Genomic DNA, 23,686 nt, shown 5'->3' with positions numbered 1-23,686 from the left:
ACGCGGTGAAAGTAGTGCTCAAGAGGAATTTACAGCACGGAATGCACACATTAGAAAAGAAGAAAGGTTCAAAATCAATGATCTAGGCTTCCACCCTGGAAAATTAGAAAAAGAGCAAATTAAATTCAAACTCAGCAGAGGAAAACAAATAATTAGAATTTGAGCAGAAATCAATGAAATTGAAAATAACAAATCAAAATAAAACTGGAATAAAATCAAAAGCCAGTCTTTGAAAATATCAATAATTTTGCTAAGTGTTTAGCCAGGCTAATTAAGGAAAAAAAAGAGAGGACAAAAACTGCTAATATCAGAGATGAAAAAGAAGACAGGGACATTAAAAGGATAGTCAAGGAATACTATCATAAGGAACTCTATGCCCACGTATTTGATAACCTAGATCAATGAATTTCTTATAAGACAGAATCTGCTAAAACTCACAGAAGAAGAAATAAAATATGAATAGGCCTATATCTATTAATAAATTGAATCAATAACTCAGTGATCTTTTAAAACAGAAAGCACCATGCCTAGTTGGGTTTGCTGGTGAATACTACCAAACATTTAAGGAAGAAAATATACCAATTCTCTACAATTTGCTTTCAGAAGATACAAGCACAGGGACTTCTCTTAACTCATTCTATAAGGCTAGCATTACCCAAATACAAAGGCAAAAAGAGACAAAGGCATTATAAGAAAACTAGAGACCAATATCTCTTATGAACATAGATGCAAAAATCCTCAACAAAATATTAACGCATTGAATCCAGCTATGCATAAAAAGAATTATACAATATGATGAAGTAGGATTTGTCCCAGTATGCAAGGCTGGCTTAACATTCAAAAATCAGCTAATCCAATCTATCACATCTGTAGGCTTAAAACAAAATTACATGATCATATAAATAGATGCAGAATAAAAACTGGCAAAATTCAACACCTATTCATGCTTTTAAAAAACTCTCAGTAAACTAGGAATAGAAGGGAACCATACCTTTTATGCAGAGGTAAAAGATCCACAGGAGCCAACACAATATTGAAGAAGAATAAAGTTGGAAGACTGACATTGCCTGATATGGATTTACTACTGAAATTTCCTAGATTTGAAAAGAATATCTACCAAAACCTACAAGTAACATCATATTCAATGGTGAGAAACTTGAAGCTTTCTCATGAAGATTAGGTACGAGACAAGGAAGTCCTCTCTCACCACTGCTTTTTAACATCATACCAAAAATCCTGGCCAACACATTCAATAAGACAATAAAATGAAATAAAATGCATACAGATTGAGAATGAAGAAATAAAATTGTCTTCACTCACAAATGACATAATTACCTATGCAGAAAATCTGAAAGAATAAAAAACAACTCCTAGAACTAAGTGACTAAAAGCTAATACACAAAGTCAATTACTTTTCTATATATCGGCAATGTTCAAGTGGAATGGCAATTAAAAACACAATTTTATTTACATTCACATCTAAAAAAGAAATATGTACAAATCTAACAAATATGTACACGATATATTTGAAGAAAACAAAACTCTGATGAAAGAAACCAAAGAAGAATTAAATAAATGGAGAGAAATTCCATGCTTATGGATAAGAAGACTCAATATTGTCAAGATATTAGTTCTTCTCAACTTGATCCATAGATTTAATACAATTGCAAACAAATTCCCAGCAAGCTAATTTGTGAATATTGACAAACTAATTCCAAAGTTTTTTTTTTTTTTTTTTTTTTTTTTTTTTTTGAGACGGAGTCTCGCTCTGTAGCCCAGGCTGGAGTGCAGTGGCGCAATCTTGGCTCACTGCAAGCTCCACCTCCCGGGTTCATGCCATTCTCCTGCCTCAGCCTCTCTGAGTAGCTGGGACTACAGGCGCCCGCCACCACGCCCGGCCAATTTTTTGTATTTTTAGTAGAGACGGGGTTTCACCGTGGTCTCGATCTCCCGACCTTACATACACCTATGATTTCTCACTATTAAGATTTGACTGATACTCATTCTGCCACTTATAAAATTCTTCCCTCCTAAATCTCCTTCTATAAAATTATCTAACCAGTTCTTCTAGACACATCTATGCTTTCTTGATCACTAGAGCAGAAGGGATCCATTCCCTTCTTGAAAGTTTTTTGGCTGTATCTTTATTCATTTCATAACTCAGAAGAAAAGGACCCAGAGGCAGACACTATGGTGACCCACCCAGCCTGCCAGCCCAGTCATAGAGGACCCAGACCAGTCCATCTCTCAGGAAGGTCTGTGGAACCCAACCTACTTCCCTCCACAGGGAGGGATAAAGCCTGGGTAGTGTCTGTTCCATCTTGACACCATACACTTCACACTTCTTAACTCCCTGTCTACAGGAGTCATCTTGTGAGGACTCAGCAGGAGCACATGGTCTTAAGCCTCAACAGACCAGACCACGGAATCTGATCCAGATTGGAGATCCAGTTTCCTTCTAACTTGGTTTGCTCTTGATCCAAGAAACAAGTAGTGCAAAGAACAGGTTGAAATATAGGCAGGGGACATGTTGTATTTCATAAAAGCTCATCATAAGTCAATGATCCTTGAAGCCCACACAGAGTGAGTCATTCATGTCAGTATCTTCAACATTATACCGTATACAGCAGTAACTTTTCTAATTAGTGAACTAGGTCATCAAGGCCTAATGTCTGGGTAACCAGCCTTGAAATTTTTACTATAATGATAATGATGCAATTTCCTCTTTTATCTGCACCTGTGCTTCAAAACTCGGTGATCTCCATATCCATTTGAGATTTACCATGAGCTGATGTGTTTATGCTCACCCAGCCTGCTGAGCTTTGCCCTGCAGGCCTAAGACCACTATCACACCCTTAGTTCAGATTCCTCTAGTGTCTAAATGGTATTAATGGAGCAGCCCACCAGATTGACTCCTTGCTTCCAATTTTTTATTCCTCTATCTCATTTGCCAGTGATATTTCAGAAATGTAAAATGTATCAAGCCATTCTTCTGTTTAAAAATCATTACTCACTTCTGGCGGGGCGCGGTGGCTCACGCCTGTAATCCCAGCACTTTGGGAGGCCTAGGCGGGTGGATCACAAGGTCAGGAGATCGAGACCATCCTGGCTAACACGGTGAAACCCCGTTCTCTACTAAAAATACAAAAAATTAGCTGGGCGTGGTGGCAGGCAACTGTAGTCCCAGCTACTTGGGAGGCTGAGGCAGGAGAATGGTGTGAACCCGGGAGGTGGAGCTTGCAGTGAGCCGAGATTGCGCCACTGCACTCTAGCCTGGGGGACAGAGAAAGACTCCGTCTCAAAAAAAAAAAAAAAAAAAAAAAAAAAATCATTACTGACTTCCCATTGCTATTAGGATATAGTTGAAAGATAATGTGGCATTCAGTGCCCGCCATGAACCAATGCATACCTACCCACCCACTTCATCCTCACTACTTCCTCACTCTTCTCTGCCCTACAAGTGCAGCTTCCAGATATTTCTGGATACTCAAGTCTCGCCCTCTGCACTTTGGCTCAGGTTTCTCCTTTGCTCCAATTCCTTTTCATCTGGATAACTTGCTCTCACTTTCCTGGTCTCAATCTAGACATTTTATGTTGTTTTGTTTTAACAGGAAGACTTCTGTGACACCCCGATGGGCTTACTGTATCTGTAATATTTACAACATTACTTTATAATTGCTTCATTGTCCATCATCCCTGCTATGCAACCCAGAATTGTATCATATTCACTACAGAGTCTCCAGAACCATTCATTGTCACTGACACATACTAGACACTCCATTGACAATGCTTAAGTTAACACCAATAGAAATTTTAGTTTGCTGCCATTGACATCTTTGGGGATGCTTGCCTACCTTGCAAAATTTAAGACAGAATAGTAATTAAGGTAAAACTGGTATTTCAAAAGGGATTTGGATTATATGAACCTTCATAAATACCTGAGGATCTGTGACAACATTGTTACCATACTGAAAGAAGAGACAGGACTTAGGTTACTTCAAGGAAGTGAGATGATCAGCTACTATCATAATTTTTCTCCTCTTTCCCCTTCTTTACCTTATATGTTTCTTCTTCTTTTGTATTATTTAGAAATTTTAGCAGCAGTGAGGCCCACTCTCGAGCTCAGATGACTAGGTTTAGAAAGTTGACTAGTGCCCCATTGTATGTGTGAGAAGAAATAAGAAAAGTCGTTAATATGGAAACTTGAAGGTAACATTTGCATGGGTGAGGCATCTATCCTGACTCCTCAAAATTCATGTTAAAATTGTCTTCTCTTTCATTGGTATTGGCTGAAGAGTGTCATTTCTTAGATTAACTATGTCTTTGATGTTTTATAAATTATCCCGTAATTTATTGCTTATTTTGTTTCTAAACATTCAAAAATGGAGTTTGTGAATTTTCCTGAGATTGGACAATTTTAGTATGTTAAATGATACCTCTTATACAGTAAAATTTCTCTCAAACTGAGTACTGTGAAGTAGTACCTGAAACTTAAATTTCCCTTGCTAATAATAGTCTTCATTACAAACAACCATTTTTTAACCCTATCAGGGCAAAACAAGAGCTTTCGTTGATATTTCTTCACTGAATTACCTCCAGCACTCAGAGAAAGACATTTTGTTCACATTTAGAAGGTCCTGCACAAAATCATTTTACTAAGCCTTGACAAACAACATCCTTCTCGGAATGTTGACTCATAATTACTGTATGTGGCTACATAAACAACCAATTATTTTCAGTGAGTCTTCAAATGTGAAAATGCATTTTGTTTTCAATGCAAACACTACAACCTTTTACAAAATGTCAATAAATAAGAACCACTGGTCCAAGGTAAGATGTATGAATAGGTCTACGGTTATAAATAATGTGACAAACCAAAACAGTAAGTAGTACTTTTTTTCAGTTTTTATCAGAACATAAGAGTGGAGATTGAGAAGTTGTGGAAGGTTCTGTTACAGCAGTAGCTAACTCCACTAATCATACTGCTGGGATATATAAAATTATCCCTACATCCCACACCCCATCCAACTCAACCACTCAGCCTCCTACATAACATCCCCAGTACATGTTACATCATCTCCTTCCTGGTTGCCAGAGCAACATAGTTTATCCCTGCCATATCTGAGTTGGGTGGAGAAAAATGAGGCAAAGCTTTTTCTCAAAGTGATGTTCATGAGTCAAGTTGCCAGCTTTGATGTTAACCCAGAGAATTTCTCTAATAGTTTATACCAGGCCCCCTTCACCTCTTTATTCCTTAGGCTATAAATCATAGGGTTCAGCAGAGGCATAACAATGGCATAGAAGACAGAAATCAGCTTCTCTTGAAGGACTGAGGGACCAGAGTGGGGCTGGATGTAAGTGAAAATGGCCATGCCATAGCACAGGGCAACCACCGTGAGGTGAGAGGCACACGTATGGAAGGCTTTCTTTCTTCCTTCTCTGGACTGGATCTTTAGGATGGTGGAGATGATCCAGATGTAGGACAAAAGAACCAGGCAGAAAGGTGTCATCAGAAGAACAATGCTAGACACCATGATGGCAGCCTCATTGGAGAAAGTGTCCACACAAGCCAGCCTGACCACAGCTAGGAGTTCACAGGATATGTGATCAATAAACTTGTTAGTGCACATGGGCAGCTGAAAGGTGATAGCAGTCTGCACAAGAGAGTTGATGGGGCCACTGACCCAGGATGTGACAGCCAACCTAGCACACAGCCCTCCATGCATGATGGCCGAGTATCTCAGGGGGTCACACACAGCCACATAGCGGTCATAGGCCATCACTGCCAGGAGAACAAACTCAATCCCACCCAAGGCCAGGGAGAAAAATAACTGGGCTGCACAGCTCTGGAATAAGATGACTTTATGTTCTGCAAGAAAATGTGCCAGCAGCTGAGGGACTATGCTTGTGGCATAGGAGACATCAACAAGGGAGAGGTTGGTGAGAAAGAAATACATGGGAGTGTGGAGTCGGCTGTCCAATCTGATCAGAAGGACAATGAGACAGTTCCCCAGCACTGTCATGAGGTATGTGACCAAGAACAAGGAAAACAGGGATACCTGAGTGCACCAGTCACTGGATAAGCCAAGGAGAATAAATTCTCTCACCCACGTCTGGTTATCTATTTCCATTTAAAAATGTGAGGAATATTAATCTGCAGAAAGAGTCAGAAAAAAACAGAAGCTGTTGAATCAAAGAACCATAAGAATAACTTCTTAGGAATGCATACTGTATACGACATTCCAGCCTTGGCCAAATATTTTAGATAATTCACAAGGCCAAGATGACAGGCTTGTTTCCAATATACAATATACAATATACTTACTTTGCATTAGAGAGACAGTAGTGCTTTCATAAAGACATGATGTGGACTCAAATAAGCCAGTTAAAGCCTGTAGATGATGCAGTGCAATTTTTGGAAGCTTTTCCTCTTTACTAACTTACCTCAGTATCCAGGGCAGGGAGTTTGTTTTCTGATGATGTCAGCAAAAAGGAAGAATAGAAAGTCCCAGTCTCTACTCTTCTCCACAGAACGTTCAACTAGCAACTATCCCCAGAACAGAATATCTTTTTTAAAACTCCACTACTTGGATGCTAACGTGAGACAACCACAAGGTACATGGAATGAAAATTGAATTAGAAGGCTAAGAAGCATAGTTTCACTTCAACCCTACCACCTTGCCCCCTGCCAAAGTCCACACAACACCAGACAAAGAGGGTTTTCCTGGGCCCATGGTTTTTACAGGAGGAAAAGAAAACTAGAGGCAGTCATTCAGCATCTCTAGTTTTCCGAGATGCTTCTCAGAAATCCCACTCTGGGCTTACCTCATGGAGAACACTGGGGGTAACAGCATAGCTAGACTACCTAGTGTCAAGAAGAAACAAAGAAAGGAGGCAGAGGTCTTAGTGACAAGCACACAGATCATGGTGTTACCTCTGTGTTCTTGCTAGCTGTGGTGCCCAATCCGAGACACTAGTCAATTTACAAAGTTCATTTACAAAGCTAAGCTGGTCATCTTCAGAAGCATGGTGGAAAGTTCAACCTAGCTTGAGGCCTTAGATAGCTAGTCCCCATATCCAGTCTCAGAGCCCACACCAGTGACCTCTGCCAAGACAAGGAGATACACACCTCCACCCATTTCAGAAAGACACATGAGGTAGACCTGCTTAACCCAGGAAGTCAATCCATGGCTCTACTCAGCTAAAAGGCCCTGTCAAGGACATCTACATGCCTTTCAGAGAAGCATGAGGGCTAGACCTGTTTGACCTGGGAAGTCAAACTCAATTCAGCCAAAAGCCCATCTTAAAGGGAAGCAACCCTACAGGGAAGCTCTACCTTAACAGGGAAGCAACCATCAATTGTGTTTTTCTGAGTGTAGCCTCTGGCCCCAATCATTCTAAGCAGCAACTTCTCCTAACTTTGGAGTTCAGCCTACATCCCTGCCCAACTGCAAATCCCAGAAAGCACAATTTTCCAGCCGGGGAATAAATTCTGTGACTAGTCTGACCAGAAGCCATTGCAGTACCCAGTCAGTAGCTCTGTGTGATAACAGAGCCCAGCCAGTGGTCTTCCCAGACAGCAGGGCCCAGTCAATAGCCCCAGCCAATATCAGAGCAAAGACAGCATCCCAGGCAGGTAGAAAATCCACAGTTAACTTTGCTTGCCCAGGGCCATTACCAGCTGGCCCTTGAAGAATTACAGGCTACACTAAATAGTATAGGTCTAGCCCTGCCAAAGAACACCTGTAAAGGCCAGAAAGAGGGGGTATCTCTTCAAATGAAAAGATAACAATGCAAAGACACAAGGATTACAAAGCACTGGGGAGTTATGACACCTCCAAAAGAAACTAATAGAGTGCTAATAATGGACCCTAAAGAAATGGAGATCTATGGAGTGACAAAGAATTCAGAATAATCCTCTTAAGTTAAAAAAAAAGTACCAATAGAAATTAAATAAAATTTGGAAAAAAATACACAAACAAGACGAGAAGTTTTACAAATAAATAGAAACAATAAAAAAGAACCAAATAGAAATCCTAAAGATGAAGAATAAAAAGACTGGACTGAAAAGTTGAATTAAAAGTTTCAATGGCAGACTCAAGCAGAAGAAATATCAGTGAGCTGAAAGAATATTTGAAATTATCCAGTCAGAGGGGCAAACAGACAAAAGAATGAAAAAGAATGAAGAAAGCCTATAGGAATTATGGGAGACCAATCCTTTATATAATAGGAGTTGCAGAAGGAGAAGAAGGAGAAAAAGGGGCAAAAACCATATTTAAAGAAATAATGGCTGAAAAATTCCCTAATCTGGAGACAGAAACCAACATCCAGGCACAAGAAGTTCAGAGATCTCCAATCAAATTCAACCCAAAAAGGAGTTCAGCAAAACACATAATAATCAAACTATCAAAACTCAAAGACAAAAAAAAAAATTCTAAGAAGATCAAGAGATAAGAAATGCATCACATACAAAGGAGTTTCAATACAACTCTTAGCAATTTCTCAGCAGAAATCCTGCAGGCCAGGAAAGATTGGGATGATATAGTCAAAGTGCTGAAAGTAAAAAACTTGCCAATCAAAAATACTTTACCCAGAAATATCTGCATTTCAGAAATGAAAAAGAAATAAAAACTTTCCTAGACAAACAAAGGCTAAGGGAGCTCATCACCACTAGGCCTGCCTTACAGGAATTATTAAAGAAAGTTATTCAATCTGAAGCAAAATGTTACTAATTAATAACATATAACTTACAAAAATAGAAAATTCAGTAATATAAGTAAAACAAAGCCACACTCAGAATACTCTAGGACTGTAATGATGGTGTATAAAGCAATTATATCCCTAGTATAAGTATTAAAAGACAAAATTACTAATAACAACTACAGCTAAAATAAATTATCGAAAGATACACGTTAAAAGTAATGGTAAATTCTGGGCTGGGCACAGTGGCTGACACCTGTAATCCCAACACTTTGGGAGGCCGAGGCAGGCAGATCGTTTGAGGGTCAGGAGTTTGAGACCAGCCTGGCCAACATGGGGAAACCCCGTCTCTACTAAAAATACAAAAATTAGCTGGGCATGGTGGCAGGCACCTGTAAACCCAGCTACTTGGAAGGCTGGCACAGGAGGAGAATTGCTTGAACCCAAGAGGCAGAGGTTGCAGTGAGCTGAGATCATACCATTGTACTCCAGCCTGGATGACAAGAGCGAAACATGGTATCCAAAAAAAAAAAAGTAATGGTAAATTTCAATATCAAAAACATAAAATGTGGCTGGGGGACCAAAAGTGTAAAGTTATTGGATGCAATCAAAGTTAAGTAGTTATCATCTTGAAATAGGCTGTTTTAACTGTAAGATATTTTATGTAAGCCTCTTGGTAACCACAAAGCAAAAACATTTAGTCAAAGCACAAAACTAAAATAGAATTGATTCAAAACATACCACTACAGAAAATCAACCACAAAGGAAGACAGCAAGAGATAGAGGAAGGAAAAAAAAAAGTAGAACCAGAAAAAAACAAAGACCAGAAAACAATTAACAAATGGTAGTAGTAAGTCATACCTATCAATAATTACTTCAAATGAAAATGGACTAAATTCTGCAATAAAAAAGACATAGAGTAGCTCAATGGATTTAAAAAAAAAAAAAAAAGAAGAAGACTCAACTATACACTGCCTACAAGAAGAGACTCTGCTCACTTTTAAGGATACACATGGACTGAAAGGGAAGAGATGAGAAAAGATAATCCAGACAAATAGAAAACAAAATACAGCAAGGGTAGCTATACATATATCAGATAAATAGATTTTAAGTCAAAACTATAAAAAAAAGAAGGCCAGATACGGTGGCTCATGCCTGTAATCCCAGCACTTTGGGAGGCCGAGGCAAGTGGATCACCTGAGATCAGGAGTTCAAGACGAGCCTGGGCAACATAGTGAAACCCCATCTTTACAAAAAATACAAACATTAGCTGGGCACAGTGGCATGTGCCTGTAATCCCAGCTACTCAGGAGGCTGAGGCAGGAAAATCACCTGAGACTGGGAGGCGGAGATTGCAGTGAGCTCCGATTGCACCATTGCACTCCAGCCTTGGTGACAGAGCGAGACTCCAACTCAAAAAAAAAAAAAAAAAAAAAAAGACAAAGAAAAACATTATATAATGATAAAAGGATCAATTCATCAAGAGGATATAAATATTATAAATATATATGCACCCAACATTGGAGCACCTAAATAAATAAAACAAATATTAAAGGATCTGAAGTGACAGATAGATGGCAACACAATAACAGTAGGGGACTTCAATACACTATGTTCAACAATGGATGAATCATTTAGACAGAAAATTAATGAGGAAACATTAGACACGAAAAACACTTCAGACCAAATAGACCTAACAAACATATATAGAGCATTCCATTCAACAGCAGTAGAATACAGCTTCTTTTCAAATGCACACTGAACATCCTTCCGTATAGTATCCAGGTGAGGAAGGATGGTAGGTAAAATGATAAACAATGAATATAAACATGGTTCAAATCTCAAGGACTACCCTGCATATATCTACTACATCAAACATGATGAAATGTATAAATAAATTACCAAAAAAGATACAGAAGAGACAGATGTATAGTAACAATGGAAAGATAGAGTATTAGAGAATCTGGATGTGAATCTTGTTTCTTATGACTTACCAGGTGTGTGATTTGGGTTATAAACTCAATTTTTTGTATTCAAAATGGGATAATATTACATAACTCACTAGGATATATAAGCTCAAATATAGATAACTCATGGAGAAACCTCTTCATAAACTGAGCCTCAGAGCCAAACAAAAATCCACAACCCTTTCTGCTTCTTGAGACCTGGAACAAGCTACTTACCCTTTATGTACTTCATATTTCTTTATCTGTAAAATATGGATAAATATTGGTTAATTGAAAGGTATGTTGGTGAAAGGTATGTTAGGTAGCAGTACTCTAGCAGTACAGATATTAGTGGTAATATGACCTCTACCCTGGGGGAGACAAAGTAACAAATGAGTTTTCCCCTTACATCCCCTCAAGTTCAGACTTTTTGAAAAAGGAAGCAAAACTGTTAATATATTTAAAGTCTTGGAGGTAACTTATACAACTTGAAGTTCCTGGGAACTTTGGGTCTTCCTGAGGATTTAGGCTCTTTCAATCTTTGGCAAAAGAGGAAGGGGAGTGGTAAACATATCTTGTTATTTTTATTTTTCTATTGTTCTGTTTATTCCTACTCATTCTTTTTATTTTTCTAAGAAAGCCTTTGCATATGGTCTCAGAAAAAAGATGGTAGGAAAATGGCTGCTTAAGCTTTCTAGCATAAAAGAAAAAACACATCTGGTAACCTTTGTTGACTATATAGCAGATCTGCCTCCAAAGCAGATATTTCATTTTCAATTAATTTGGAAAACAACTATGAAGTGACATTTTTACTAGATGCTGAGATTTCAAGGTGAATATCACATTTCCCTGTCCTCAAAGAGCTGACCTGGCAAGTGGAGTAAAAGACACAGAACAAATTGTTATCACAAAATTTGTTCCTCTGCTGCACTATGACAGCTGCCTGGAGAACATGCAAGCCCATGACTCATATGCTCTTCTCACCCACTCTGTACATCTCTGTACTACAGCCTTTGTCTCACTATGACTGAGTGACAGCATCACATCCTAGGAAAAGCATGAGCCTCAGAGCCAAGCAATCCACATCCCTTTCTGCTTCTTGAGACCTGGAACAAGCTACTTAGCCTTTACGCACTTCATATGTCTTTATCTGTAAAATATGGATAAATATTGGTTAATTGAAAGATATGTTGGTGAAATCTAATGCACTGAAGATCTAAAGTTGCTACACTAATGACTGAATCACTTTTGTGTTCATCATTTAGTGATGATAATTGGTTGACCTTTCATCTCATGCCCTTGATAACTTTCATAGCATATTCTTTCATTTATTCCCTCTCTAGCATCCTCTGCTTTATCTTGCTCTTGATCAGCTCCCACTTGCTCATTATAAAAACTATACAGACTCTTTTGGGGAGAAGACCTTTTGCTACATAATTATCATTTTAATTCTCTCTTTTCTTTCACATCCAGCATTCCCAAAGGATTGGTATCCACTTGTTGGGTTTATTTCCTCATAACATTCATTCTTTAGGCCCTGAAAATCTAATTTCCACCTTCACTAATCTATAGAAATTGCACTCTTAAAGGTCACTTGTAGCTTTCTAAAAATCATATCCAGAGACTTTTATTCTACCTTCATTGTTTGTCTTTTAACCCATTTAACTATTTGTTTCTTAAAACTCTCAACTCTGTGAAACTCTTCTGTCCCGATTTTATTCCAAACATTTTTTTTCTGTATTCCTGGATAATTATTTCAAATTTTTCTTATTCTATCACTGTAAGTATTTTCTAAGTTTCTGTGCTCAGAACTTGCTCTCTCCTTTCTATAGCTTTCCTTGAAGGATTTATCTTAACTGTAATAATTCTTATCAACTCTATATGGCCCAATCTCAATTCTATATTTATCTCCTATACTTCTCTCCAAAGGTTCAGTTGCCTCCTTCAACAGCTTAATGAATGTATTCTAAATATTTCACCGTACACTCAACTCACGTCCCTACAACCACCTGACTCCCTTATTTCTATCAATGGAACTAAAATTCTTCCACTCTCCCAATGTATCATGTTTAATTTTTCTCTTTCTTGCTCCTCCATGGAATATATCAGCTTCTTGTATTCTTGTGTTACATACCTCCCATCTCTCCTTAGTTTTCATTCACACTGCTAATGCCTTAACACATGCCCACATACCTCATCACTTCCCATCTGATGAAATACAACAACCTCTTTATGAATCTCACTGATTTGGCCTGGGCCCACTCCAAACCACCTTACACTGTAAACCAAACTGATTATCCTAAAATACATTCATACCTAAATTATAATCATGTACAAACATATCTTATGACGTCTGACTACAGGGCTAAGTATATTCTGGACATAGGAGTGTCCAAATTCTTGATAATAGGTCCTACCCTATCTTTTATTTTATTAGTTGTAGCATTTATTATCATGTATGTGTTTAGAGCAAAGTTTTTACTAAAATATCCCTCTCATGCTAAATACCATTCACAAGTATGTCGGCTAATTATTTTTAATCCATCAGACTATATTACCATTGCCTTGATTTTAAAATAATTTAAACTTAAAATAACTGATATCCAAATATTCCTGGTTTTTAGCCACAGAGCCCTTCTTAGATTCATGGTAGATAAAGAAAAATAGAAATAGTGTCTGCATTTATAAAGATAAATGGAGGAGGAAATGTGTTAGATGATTTTGACACACCTGCAGTTAACACCATCTCCTCATTATCTTGGACTCAGCTTTCAGCTAAATAGAGCTGGATTCCTAATCTGTCTTCAGAATGAAGAAAGAAATAATTGCTAGATAGTGTTCCGCATATCCGAACACTTGGTGTCAGAAGTCTAAAGCTTGGTCTACTCCAGTGTTTCAGGGGATCTGAAACTATCCCAAAACCTGTTGCTCATTGATAATCAACATCAGTGAAAGACAACATCAAAAAAGATAGATTTTTGAGAACATTTGATCCATTTTTCTCTGTACAAAGAATTCTGGTTTGGTTACCTGACTTTTCACGCATCTGAGTCCAATGATCCAGACCCAGTTTCTCAAATATGTGCATCTCTGACATTCACCTTTGGTAACATAGTTTATTATGGTCTTATTGTGTAAATTTTCACCTTTATATTTCTCATCCCCCTAGCCTTAAGGGGGATAAGAAACAGAGCCTTGAATCATATTTTCTATTCCTCCTTTTTTTTTTTTTTTTGGAGACAGAGTCTTGCTCTGTTGCCCGGGCTGGGGTGCAGTGGCACGATCTCAGCTCACTGCTACCTCCACCTCCCAGGTTCAAGTGATTCTCCTGCCTCGGCCTCCAGAGTAGTTGGAACTATAGTATAGGGCAAAGGACGCAGCTTTTGTTCAAAAGCGAGTTTTGAATGTGAGCACAGGTAAAAGTCAGCTCTGTTGAGATCTTCCTCCTCTACAAACCTGTTTTTGTGCTCTTTTCTCAGTACTCATCCCAACTCCCGCTGTTTTATCTTTTTGAAGGCACCCCATTTTCCTTTAATAATCAATAAAATCCAATTTTACATCCGCTGGGTCATATTATCCTCATACTGGACACCCAAACCATACCTCTCTATATATGTTTTGAGATTTAGTTGTCTATTCAAAAATAAAGAATGTGTGCTGTCTGTTCAGAACACAGTATTGAAAAATGACACACCTCTGAGGTTCATCTTCTTAGACACGAGCACCAAGAAAAAAAGACTTCCTCATGCCTGTTTTATGAATTGTGGTGGATATAGAGTAATCTCTTTGGTCATAGCAAATAGAACACAATAAGGGATATAATAAGATATAATAAGAAAGTTGCCATTAAAATATTCTGCTACAAATTATCTCCTTGTTGCCATCACTAATGCTTGAAATTCCAATATTAGTAATTTATTATTTTGTATTGAAATTGTCTTCCTTGTGAATTTTTAGATGTAATTATTCTAACTGGAATTTTTAAAATATGAATTACCTGGCCTTATTGTGACCCTTTAAAATAAGTCATGCAAGAGCAGAAAACTGAGACCCTTACAAATGGGTAGAGAGGAGGAATGACATTTACATTGTAGGGAAAATTAGGCATGAGGTATAGATAGCAAAGACCAACTACTCATTGTTAAAATATTACTTTTGTTTGCCCTAGTTAAAAGTACCATCATCTACTGTCTGTTATTAACCTTTATTAATAGTTACAGTAAACAGAGACATGATGTCTTCTTTCTATGACAGAGGATAAAGGCAAAAAACAAATTTTTAGATTCCTAATATATAAACATTTTATACAAAAATATAGATAATTAAATTAAAAGGTTTAATTTTAATTAGTTATGGTTTTTTGTGTAAATCAAGACAATCTAATTATTTAGCATTGAACATATTTGACCTTCCATATTCGGGTTCTAAATAATCTTGGTTGGGACAAGTGAAAGCCTAAATACAGAAACAGAGCAAAAAAGGGCAAATGTTTCTTTCTATTAGTAAAAACAACTCAAAGTCATACCTTTACGAAGTTGAGCTGTCAATAGAAATGGCACCTTCATGTAGAGAAAGATTTCTCTGACTCGTGTTCGAAGGGTCGACAGATGTAAACACAGTGTGCATCCACCATGAGCAGGAATATTTGCATTAACCTAATGTTTGGAGAACCCCAGGACCCTTTGGATGATGAATATCTCAAAGATAAGTTTGACATCCTGAAAGAACATTTTTTTTTCCTCTTTGGGATCTTGTTATCTTCTTCCAGTCTGGTTTGGTTATCTGACTTTTCACATATCGGAGTCCAATTATTTAGATCCAGCTTCTGAAATACATGCAACCCTGATGTTCACTTTTGATAGCATGTTTTACTATGGTCTTATTGTGTAAATGTTCACCTTCTTTATATCTCTTGCCACCTGTAACTAAGAATAGGGCATTCTTTTGCAGTATAAAGTATAACTCTTTCCGTTAGCAAGTCTTCATAGTGCAATCCATACAGCCAATTCTAGGGAAATCAACCCTAGAATAAGATTTAGGAGACCTAAATTCTAGCTCTAGTTCACTCTCTGAATGCCAAAGTTCTTTGAATAAACTATTAATCAATTTACATTTCCATTTTTCTGTTATTAAAAGGAAAATCATAATTTTGTGTAGATAAAACCCTTAGGGAAATAAATTGAAATAGGAAGCTTTAAAGCAATTGGCAATTTATCTTACTTAGAAATGTACTATACTAATATTGCTACCACCTACTAATCAATACCAATACCTAAATTTTATACTTCTGGGATTCTCTAAGCATTATTCTCTCTCTAAGTCAGTACTAAATATTGAAATTGATGAGAAGTCTGTTGAAAATAAAATGTACCCAAGTCTCAAGCTTCTGCAAAGCAGTTATTTTACATTTGCTATAATACTTAGGATGAGAGGATTTTTACCAGCCGTGTCCCATACTCCTAATCCAAAGTCCCTAAGAAGTCAAATTATTTCTGTTTCATTCCCTTCTAAACCTACAATCCCACATTCTGTGGAAGCCTCTCTAACGTTAATCATTGCCTGACAAAATAGACATGTCTACTTCAGTCTAGGTTTAAGTTTGCTTCTAAAGATTGCCTTCCTCCAACAAAGTGATAGACCATGTAGATTAGATATCCCAAATTCCCTGGGCTCCTGAACTCATAAATCACTGAGGATTAATTGTGATTATGAGAAACACTGCTGGGAGGAAGTTGACAAGAGCTCCAAAAACAGCTAGAACACAGGCCTAACGAAGCTTGGCAACAGCTACATTGACAATGTAGAGTGGATGGATTCCCCTTAGGAGTCTTAGAATGTTAATTGTTGTCACCACTCCCATTTCTCAAGGGCAGGGCCTCTCTTCTGCCCTTCTTCTCCCTATGGAAAGCTGTTTTCCTCCATTCCTCTCTCCTCTAACACCTTCACTGAAGTCTTAGGTCATTCCAAAAAGTCAGAGAAGCTAGTACATTTCTTATGGTACAATTTAAAGTCCAATTATAGTAGCATCACATAGACATATTGAAAACTGCAAATCTGCATAATGTTGGTAAAAGGAGTATTACTGGCTATTGCAAAAATAAAATAAAAAAGAATCAAGATCATCCAAACTCCTTAATTTTGTGAAAGTGTGAGATTTCTCCACCTCTTCAAATTTTATTGTCAATTAAACTTTGTATTTTCAGATCATTGTGGATTCATGCATTATTTTACGAAATAATACAGAAGTATCCCTTGTGCCCTTTATCCAATTTTCATCAATGGTAACATCTTGCAAAGCTATACTACAATATCATAACCAAGATATTAGCATTGATATATTAAAGATATGGAACATTTCCATCACCACAAGAAAACCTAATGCTGATATTCTTTCATAGCCACACCCAAACCAATTCTGCCCGCCCCATCCTCTCCATAACCTCTGGTAATCACTATCTGTTCTCCATATCTATAATTTTGGCATTTTAAGAATGATCTATAAATGAAATCATTCAGTATATCCCTTTTGGGGTTGGCTTTTTTCACTCAGCATAATTTCATGAAGATTCATTTAGGTTTTCATGTATGTCAATACTACATTTCTTTTTATTGCTAAGAAATATTCTGTTGTCTGTACCTTTTGTTTAACCATACTTATGTTGAAGGACATCTGGGTTATTTCTGGTTTCAGGCTATAATTAATAAAGTTGCCACAAATGTTCATGTACAGCTTTTTGTGTGAACATTGTGCTCATTTCATTGGGATAAATGCTCAGGGATACAACTGCTGGTAGTTGCTTGATTAGGCCTTGGGGTTTTTTGTTTGCTTCAGGAAACTGCCAAGTCATTTTCCAGAGTGGCTGCATTGTTTTATATTTCTGCCAGAAATGGATGAATGATCCAGTTTTTCTTCATCTTCATCAACATTTGGTATTGTCAGCCACTTTTACACTAGTCATTCTGACGGTTTTTCTTTTCATTTTCCTAACAGTTAATAATGTTGAAAATCATATGTGATTATTTGCCTTCTGTATATCTTACTCAGTAAAATATCTCTTTGTGTCTTTGGTCCAAGTTCTATCTGGATTGTTTGCTTTCCTACTGTTGAATATTGGGAGTTTTTATGTACTCTAGAAAGTAGTACTTTGTTGGACATGGAGTTTGCAAATATATTCTCCCAGCTTATAATTTAATTTTTTGTCTTCTTAATAGAGTCTTTCTCATAGAAGAAGTTTTTAATCTTGGTGAAGTCCAATTTATCATTTTTCATTTTATGGATCTTGCATTTTGTCTCAAGTCCAAGAATTCTGCCTATTCTACATCTCAAAGTGTTTCTCCTATTTTTTTTTTGAAAAAAATGTATAGTTTTGCATTTTACATTTAAGTATATGACCCATTTGGGTTAACTTTTTTATAAGTTGTAAGGTCAATGGAGTTGCTTTTATTTATTTATCTAGTTATTTTCGGCCTATGGATGGCCAATTTCTCCAGCATCATTTGTCAAAAAGGCTATCTTTCCTCCACTGAATTGCTTTTGCACCTTTGTCAAAAGTCAGTAGATTGTTTTTGTGTGGGTTTATTCCTGCTTTTCTATGGTGTTCCAGTTATCTGTGTGTCTATTCCTTTGCCATTCCAATGTTGACTTGATCACTGTAAATCTATAATAAATATTAAAATTGCACAGACTAATTCCTCCCACTTTATTTTTCTTTTGCACAGTTGTTATTAGCTCTTCTACATTCTTTGCTATTTTATATAAGGTGTAAAATACTCTTGTCTATATTTACAAAAAGAAATCTTGCTGAAACTTTGTTTTTTCTTTTTTTATTTTGTTTTGTTATTTTTTTGTTCTTACTGAAACTTTGATATGTTAAACATATATATTGATTTGTGGAGAACTGAAAGTTTTACTATTTTGAGTTTTCTAATTTGTGAACATAGTTTGTCTTTCTAGTTACTTAAATCCTTACTAAAACTTTATTTCATTGAGAATATGTAGTTTTCTACATATTTCTGTAATTCCTGTACTTAATTTGTTAGATTTCTACCTAATTATTTTGTTTTTGAGCTCTTATAAAGGGTACTATACTTTGAATTCGAGTGTCGAATTATTCACTACTAGCATGTAGAAATACAAGACTGTTGTATATTTATCTCATCTGTATACATATCTTATCTATATATATATCTGTATATATGTATCCTCTAACTTTGCTTAACTCACTTATTAATTCTAGAAACTTTTTAGAGATTTCTTAGGATTTTCTGTGTACACAATTATGTTTCTATCTGCAAATACAGACAGTTTTATTTCATATTTTCAAATCTATGTTTTTATTTTCTTTCTTAGATTATTACAGGGATAGAATGTTTAGCACTATGTTGAATTGAGAGAAGATATCATCATCTTGTTCCTGATCTTAGGAAAGGGCACTCATTTACCACTGAGTAGAGTGTTAGCTGTAGACTTTTTGTTGACACTTTCATCAAGCTAAGAAGTTCCCTCCTATTCCCATTATTCTGAGGGATTTTTTAATCAGAAATATGTATTGAACTTTGTCAAATGCTTTTTCTGCAAGAATTGATATAATCATGTAATTTTTCTTTTCTAGATTGTTAATATGGTGAATTACATTGATTTATTTTCAAACATTGAATAAGTCTTACATTCCTGAAATAAATCTTGCCTTGATCATGCTGTATAACTTTTTATGCATTTATTAATTCTATTTGCAAGTATTTTGTTCAGAATTTTTGCATCTATATTCTAGAAAGATATTGGTTTGTAGAGTAACACTAGCTTCATAAATAAAATTGGAAGTGTTCCTCTACCATTTCTGGTAAACATTGGGTAGAATTAATGTTACTTCTTCTTTAAACGTTGGTAGAAATTTCCACTAAGACCATATGAGCCTGTGGAGTTCTTCGGGAAAATTGTTATTGTTTTTTAATTACCACATCATCTGAAATCAGATGAGATCAGGCATATTTGGGGAAGTAAAGATACTATAAAGCAACTACATAATCAAGTCTACAAAACAACTAGCTAACAATATGATGACAGGATCAAAATCTCATATAGCAATGTTAACTTTGAAAGTAAGCCATCTAAACATTCTACTTAAAGGCATAGAGTAGTAAACTGGATAAAAAGACAAGACCCAACTATCTGTTGTCTTTAAGAGACCCATCTCACGTGTAACAACACAGACAAGCTCAAAGTAAAAGGATGAGAAAAGAACTATCATGCAATCAGAAAACAGAAAAGAACAAGGATCATTAGTCTTATATAAGATAAAACAGATTTTAAATAAACTATAGTCAAAATGGACAAAGAATGACATTATATAATGATAATGGATTCAATACAACAAGAAGACAACGATTATATAGAAATATATACATATATATTCTAAATCTATCTATACATATGCATATGTATATGCACCCAACATTGGAAGCACCCACCTTCATAAATGATTTTCTCTAGACCGATGAAAAGAGTTATGAACACAAAGAAGGAAACAACAGACACTGGGGTCTACTTGAGGGTAGGAGGAGGGAGAGGAACAGAAAAGATAACTACTGGGTACTAGGCTTACTAGCTGAGTGATGAAATAATATTTACAACAAACCCTTGTGACATGTTTACCTGTCTAACAAACCTTCACATGTACCCTCAAACCTAAACTAAAAGTTACAAAAAGAAGACTTAGACAGCCACACAATAATAGACTTCAACATCCGATTGACAGCATTAGACAGATCATCAAGGCAGAAAACTAACAAAGAAATTCTGGACTTAAACTCAACACTTGACCAAATGGACCTAACAGACATCTACCAAATATTCCACCCAACAACCACATTCTTCTCATCTGCACATCGAATACACTCTAATATCAACAACATGCTTGGCTGTAAAGCAAGTATCTATAAATTAAACAAAAATGGAAATCATACTAAGCACACTCTCAGACCACAGGGCAATAAAAACAGAAATTACCACCTAGAAGATATCTCAAAACCACACATTCCTTGGAAATTAAACAACTTGCTTCTGAGTGACTTTTGGATAAACAACAAAATTGAAGATAAAACAAAAAAATTCTTTGAAATAAATGAAAATAGAGACACAAGATAGTAAAATCAGAGCAGAACTAAATGAAATCGAGACACCAAAATCCGTACAAAGATTGATAAAACCAAAAGTCTGTCCTTTGAGAGAATGATATTGATAAACCGCTAGCTAAATTAACAAAGGAAAAAAACAGAGAAGATCCAAATAAACACAACCTGAAATAACAAAGATGACATTATAACTAATCCCACAGAAATACAAAAGATTATCAGAGACTGTAATGAACACCTCTAAGCACACAAATTAGAAAATCTAGAGAAAATAGATGCATCCCTGGAAACACACAATCTCTCAGGATTGAACCAGAAAGAAATTGAAAACCTGAACAGACCAATAATGAGTTCGGAAATCAGTAATAAAAAATCTACCAACAGCAACAAAAGAAGGCCTGGACCAGATGGATTCACCACCATAATCTACCACATGTACAAAGAAGAACTGATACCAATCTTATTGAAACTATCTCAAACAATTCAGGAAGAACAACTTCTCCGTAACTCATTCTATGAAGCCAGCATTATGCCAATACCAAACTCTGGTGAGACACAATGAAAAGAAAAAACTGCAGGCCAATATCCCTGATGAACATGGATATAAACATCCTCAACAAAATACTAGCAAACTGAATCCAGCAGCCTATCGAAAAGTTAATTCACCATGATCAAGTAGGTTTTATTCCTGGTATGGAAGATTGGTTCAACATATTCAAATCAATAAATGTAATTCACCATATAAACAGAATAAAAACAAAAATCGTATGATCATTTCAATAGATGCAGAAAAAGCCTTCAATAAAATTAAACATCCTTTCATGATAAAAACTTGCAACAAACATGATTTTAAAAATGCATCAAAAGAACATACCTGAAAATAATAAGAGCCATCTATGGCAAACCAGCACCCAACATTATACTAAATGGGCAAAAGTTGGAAGCATTGTCCTTGATAACTGGAACAAGAAAGGATACCCACTGTCACCACTCCTATTGAATATACTATTGGAATTCCTAGCCAGAGCAATTAGGCAAGAGAAACAAATAGAAAGCATCCAAATAGGAAAAAAGAAGTCAAACTATCTTTCTTCACTGACGATATGATTCTATACCTAGGACACTCTAAAGACTCCACCAAAAGGCTCTTGGAACTGAAAAACGACTTCAGCAGAGTTTCAGGATACATAATAAATGTAAAAAAATCAATTGCATTTCTATACACCAATAATGTTCTAGCTGAAAGCCAAATCAAGAATGCAATCCAATTTACAACAGCCACAAAAAGAATAAAATACCTAGGAATAGAACTAATTTAGGAGGTGAAAGACCTCTACAAGGAGAACTACAAAACATTGTTGAAAAAAATCAAATACAACACAAATAAATAGAGAAACATCCCATGCTCATGGATTGGAAGAAAAAGTGTCATTAATATGACCATACTGCCCAAAACAATTTACAGATTCAGTGCTATTACTATCAAATTGCCAACATCATTTTCACAGAAGTAAAAAAAAAAAAAAAACTATTCTAAATTTATATGGAACCAAAAAAGGGCCCAAGGAGCCAAAATAATCCTAAGCAAAAAGAACAAACCAGAGGTATCACATAACCTGACTCCAAACTATACTACAAGGCTATAGTAACCAAAAAAGAATGGTACTGGTACAAAAACAAACACGTAGACCAATGGAACAGAATAGAGAACCCAGAAATATAGCCATATACATATCTGATCTTCAACAGAGTCAACAAAAATAAGCAATTTGGAAAATACTCCTTTCTTCAATAAATGGTGCTAGGGTAACTGACTACCCATATGCGGAAGAATGAAACTGGACCCCTACCTATCCCCATAAGCAAAAATTAACTCAAAATGGATTAAAGACTTAATGTAAGACCTCAAACCATAAAAATCCTAGAAGAAAACTTAGGAAATGCCCTTCTCAATATTGACGTTGGCAAAGAATTTATGGTTAAGTCATCAAAAGCAATTGCATCAAAAACAAAAATTGACAAGTGGGACCTAAACTAAAGAGCTTCTGCACAGCAAAAGAAACTATTAACAGAGTAAACAGACCACACACAGAATGGGAGAAAATATTCGTAAACTATGCATCCAACAGAGGTCTAATATACTGAACAACCTATAAGGAACTTAAATAAATCAACAAGCAAAAAGTAAATAACCCCATTAAAAAGTGGACAAAGAACGTAACAGATACTTCTCAAAAGAAGACATATAAGCAACTCACAGACATATAAAAAATACTAATCATCACTAATCATCAGAGAAATGCAAATCAAAACCACCATGAGATATCATATCATACCAGTCTGAATGGCTTTTGTTAAAAAGTCCAAAGATCACAGATGTCATTGAGGCTGTTGAGAAAAGGGGTCACTTATACACTGTTGGAAAGCAAATGAGTCCCGCCATTGTGGAGGGCAGTTTGGAGATTTCTCAAACAACTAAGAGTTGCACTACCATTCTACCTAGCAATCCCATTACTGGGTATGTACTCAAAGGAAAATAAATTGTTCTACCAAAAACATACGTGCACTAATATGTTCATCACAGCACTATCCACAGTAGCAAAGACATGAAGTCTATCCAGGTGCCCATCAGCAGTGGACTGAACAAAGAAAATGTGGTGTATAGAGTACTATGCAGCCGTAAAAAAGAACAAAATCATGTACTCTGCAGCAATATGGATGTAGCTGGAGGCCACTATCCTAATTGACTTAATACAGAAATAGAAAATTAATGCCACATGTTCTCACGTATAGTGGGAGATAAACATTGGGTACACACAGACACAGACACAAAGATAGGAATAATAGACGCTGAAGGTTCCAAAACATGACAGGAAAGGGGGGGGGGGGTGGCAAGTTAAAAACTACCT

General features: G+C 36.3%; 1 protein-coding gene across 1 annotated transcript; it reads right to left on the bottom strand.

The window, feature by feature from the left end:
- Nucleotides 1-4,992: 4,992 nt before the first annotated feature.
- Nucleotides 4,993-6,131, bottom strand: LOC129484057 (olfactory receptor 2F2). Its single transcript, XM_055281482.1, has one exon. The coding sequence runs from the start codon at nucleotides 6,129-6,131 to the stop codon at nucleotides 5,178-5,180; it is 954 nt and encodes a 317-aa protein (XP_055137457.1). The 3' UTR covers nucleotides 4,993-5,177.
- Between the last annotated feature and the right edge of the window lie 17,555 nt (nucleotides 6,132-23,686).

Source organism: Symphalangus syndactylus, chromosome 6 (genome assembly GCF_028878055.3).
Source record: "Symphalangus syndactylus isolate Jambi chromosome 6, NHGRI_mSymSyn1-v2.1_pri, whole genome shotgun sequence".
Taxonomy (NCBI): Eukaryota; Metazoa; Chordata; class Mammalia; order Primates; family Hylobatidae; genus Symphalangus; species Symphalangus syndactylus.
Note: the sequence above shows the minus strand (reverse complement) of the source record. Positions and strands in the feature narration are given on the sequence as shown.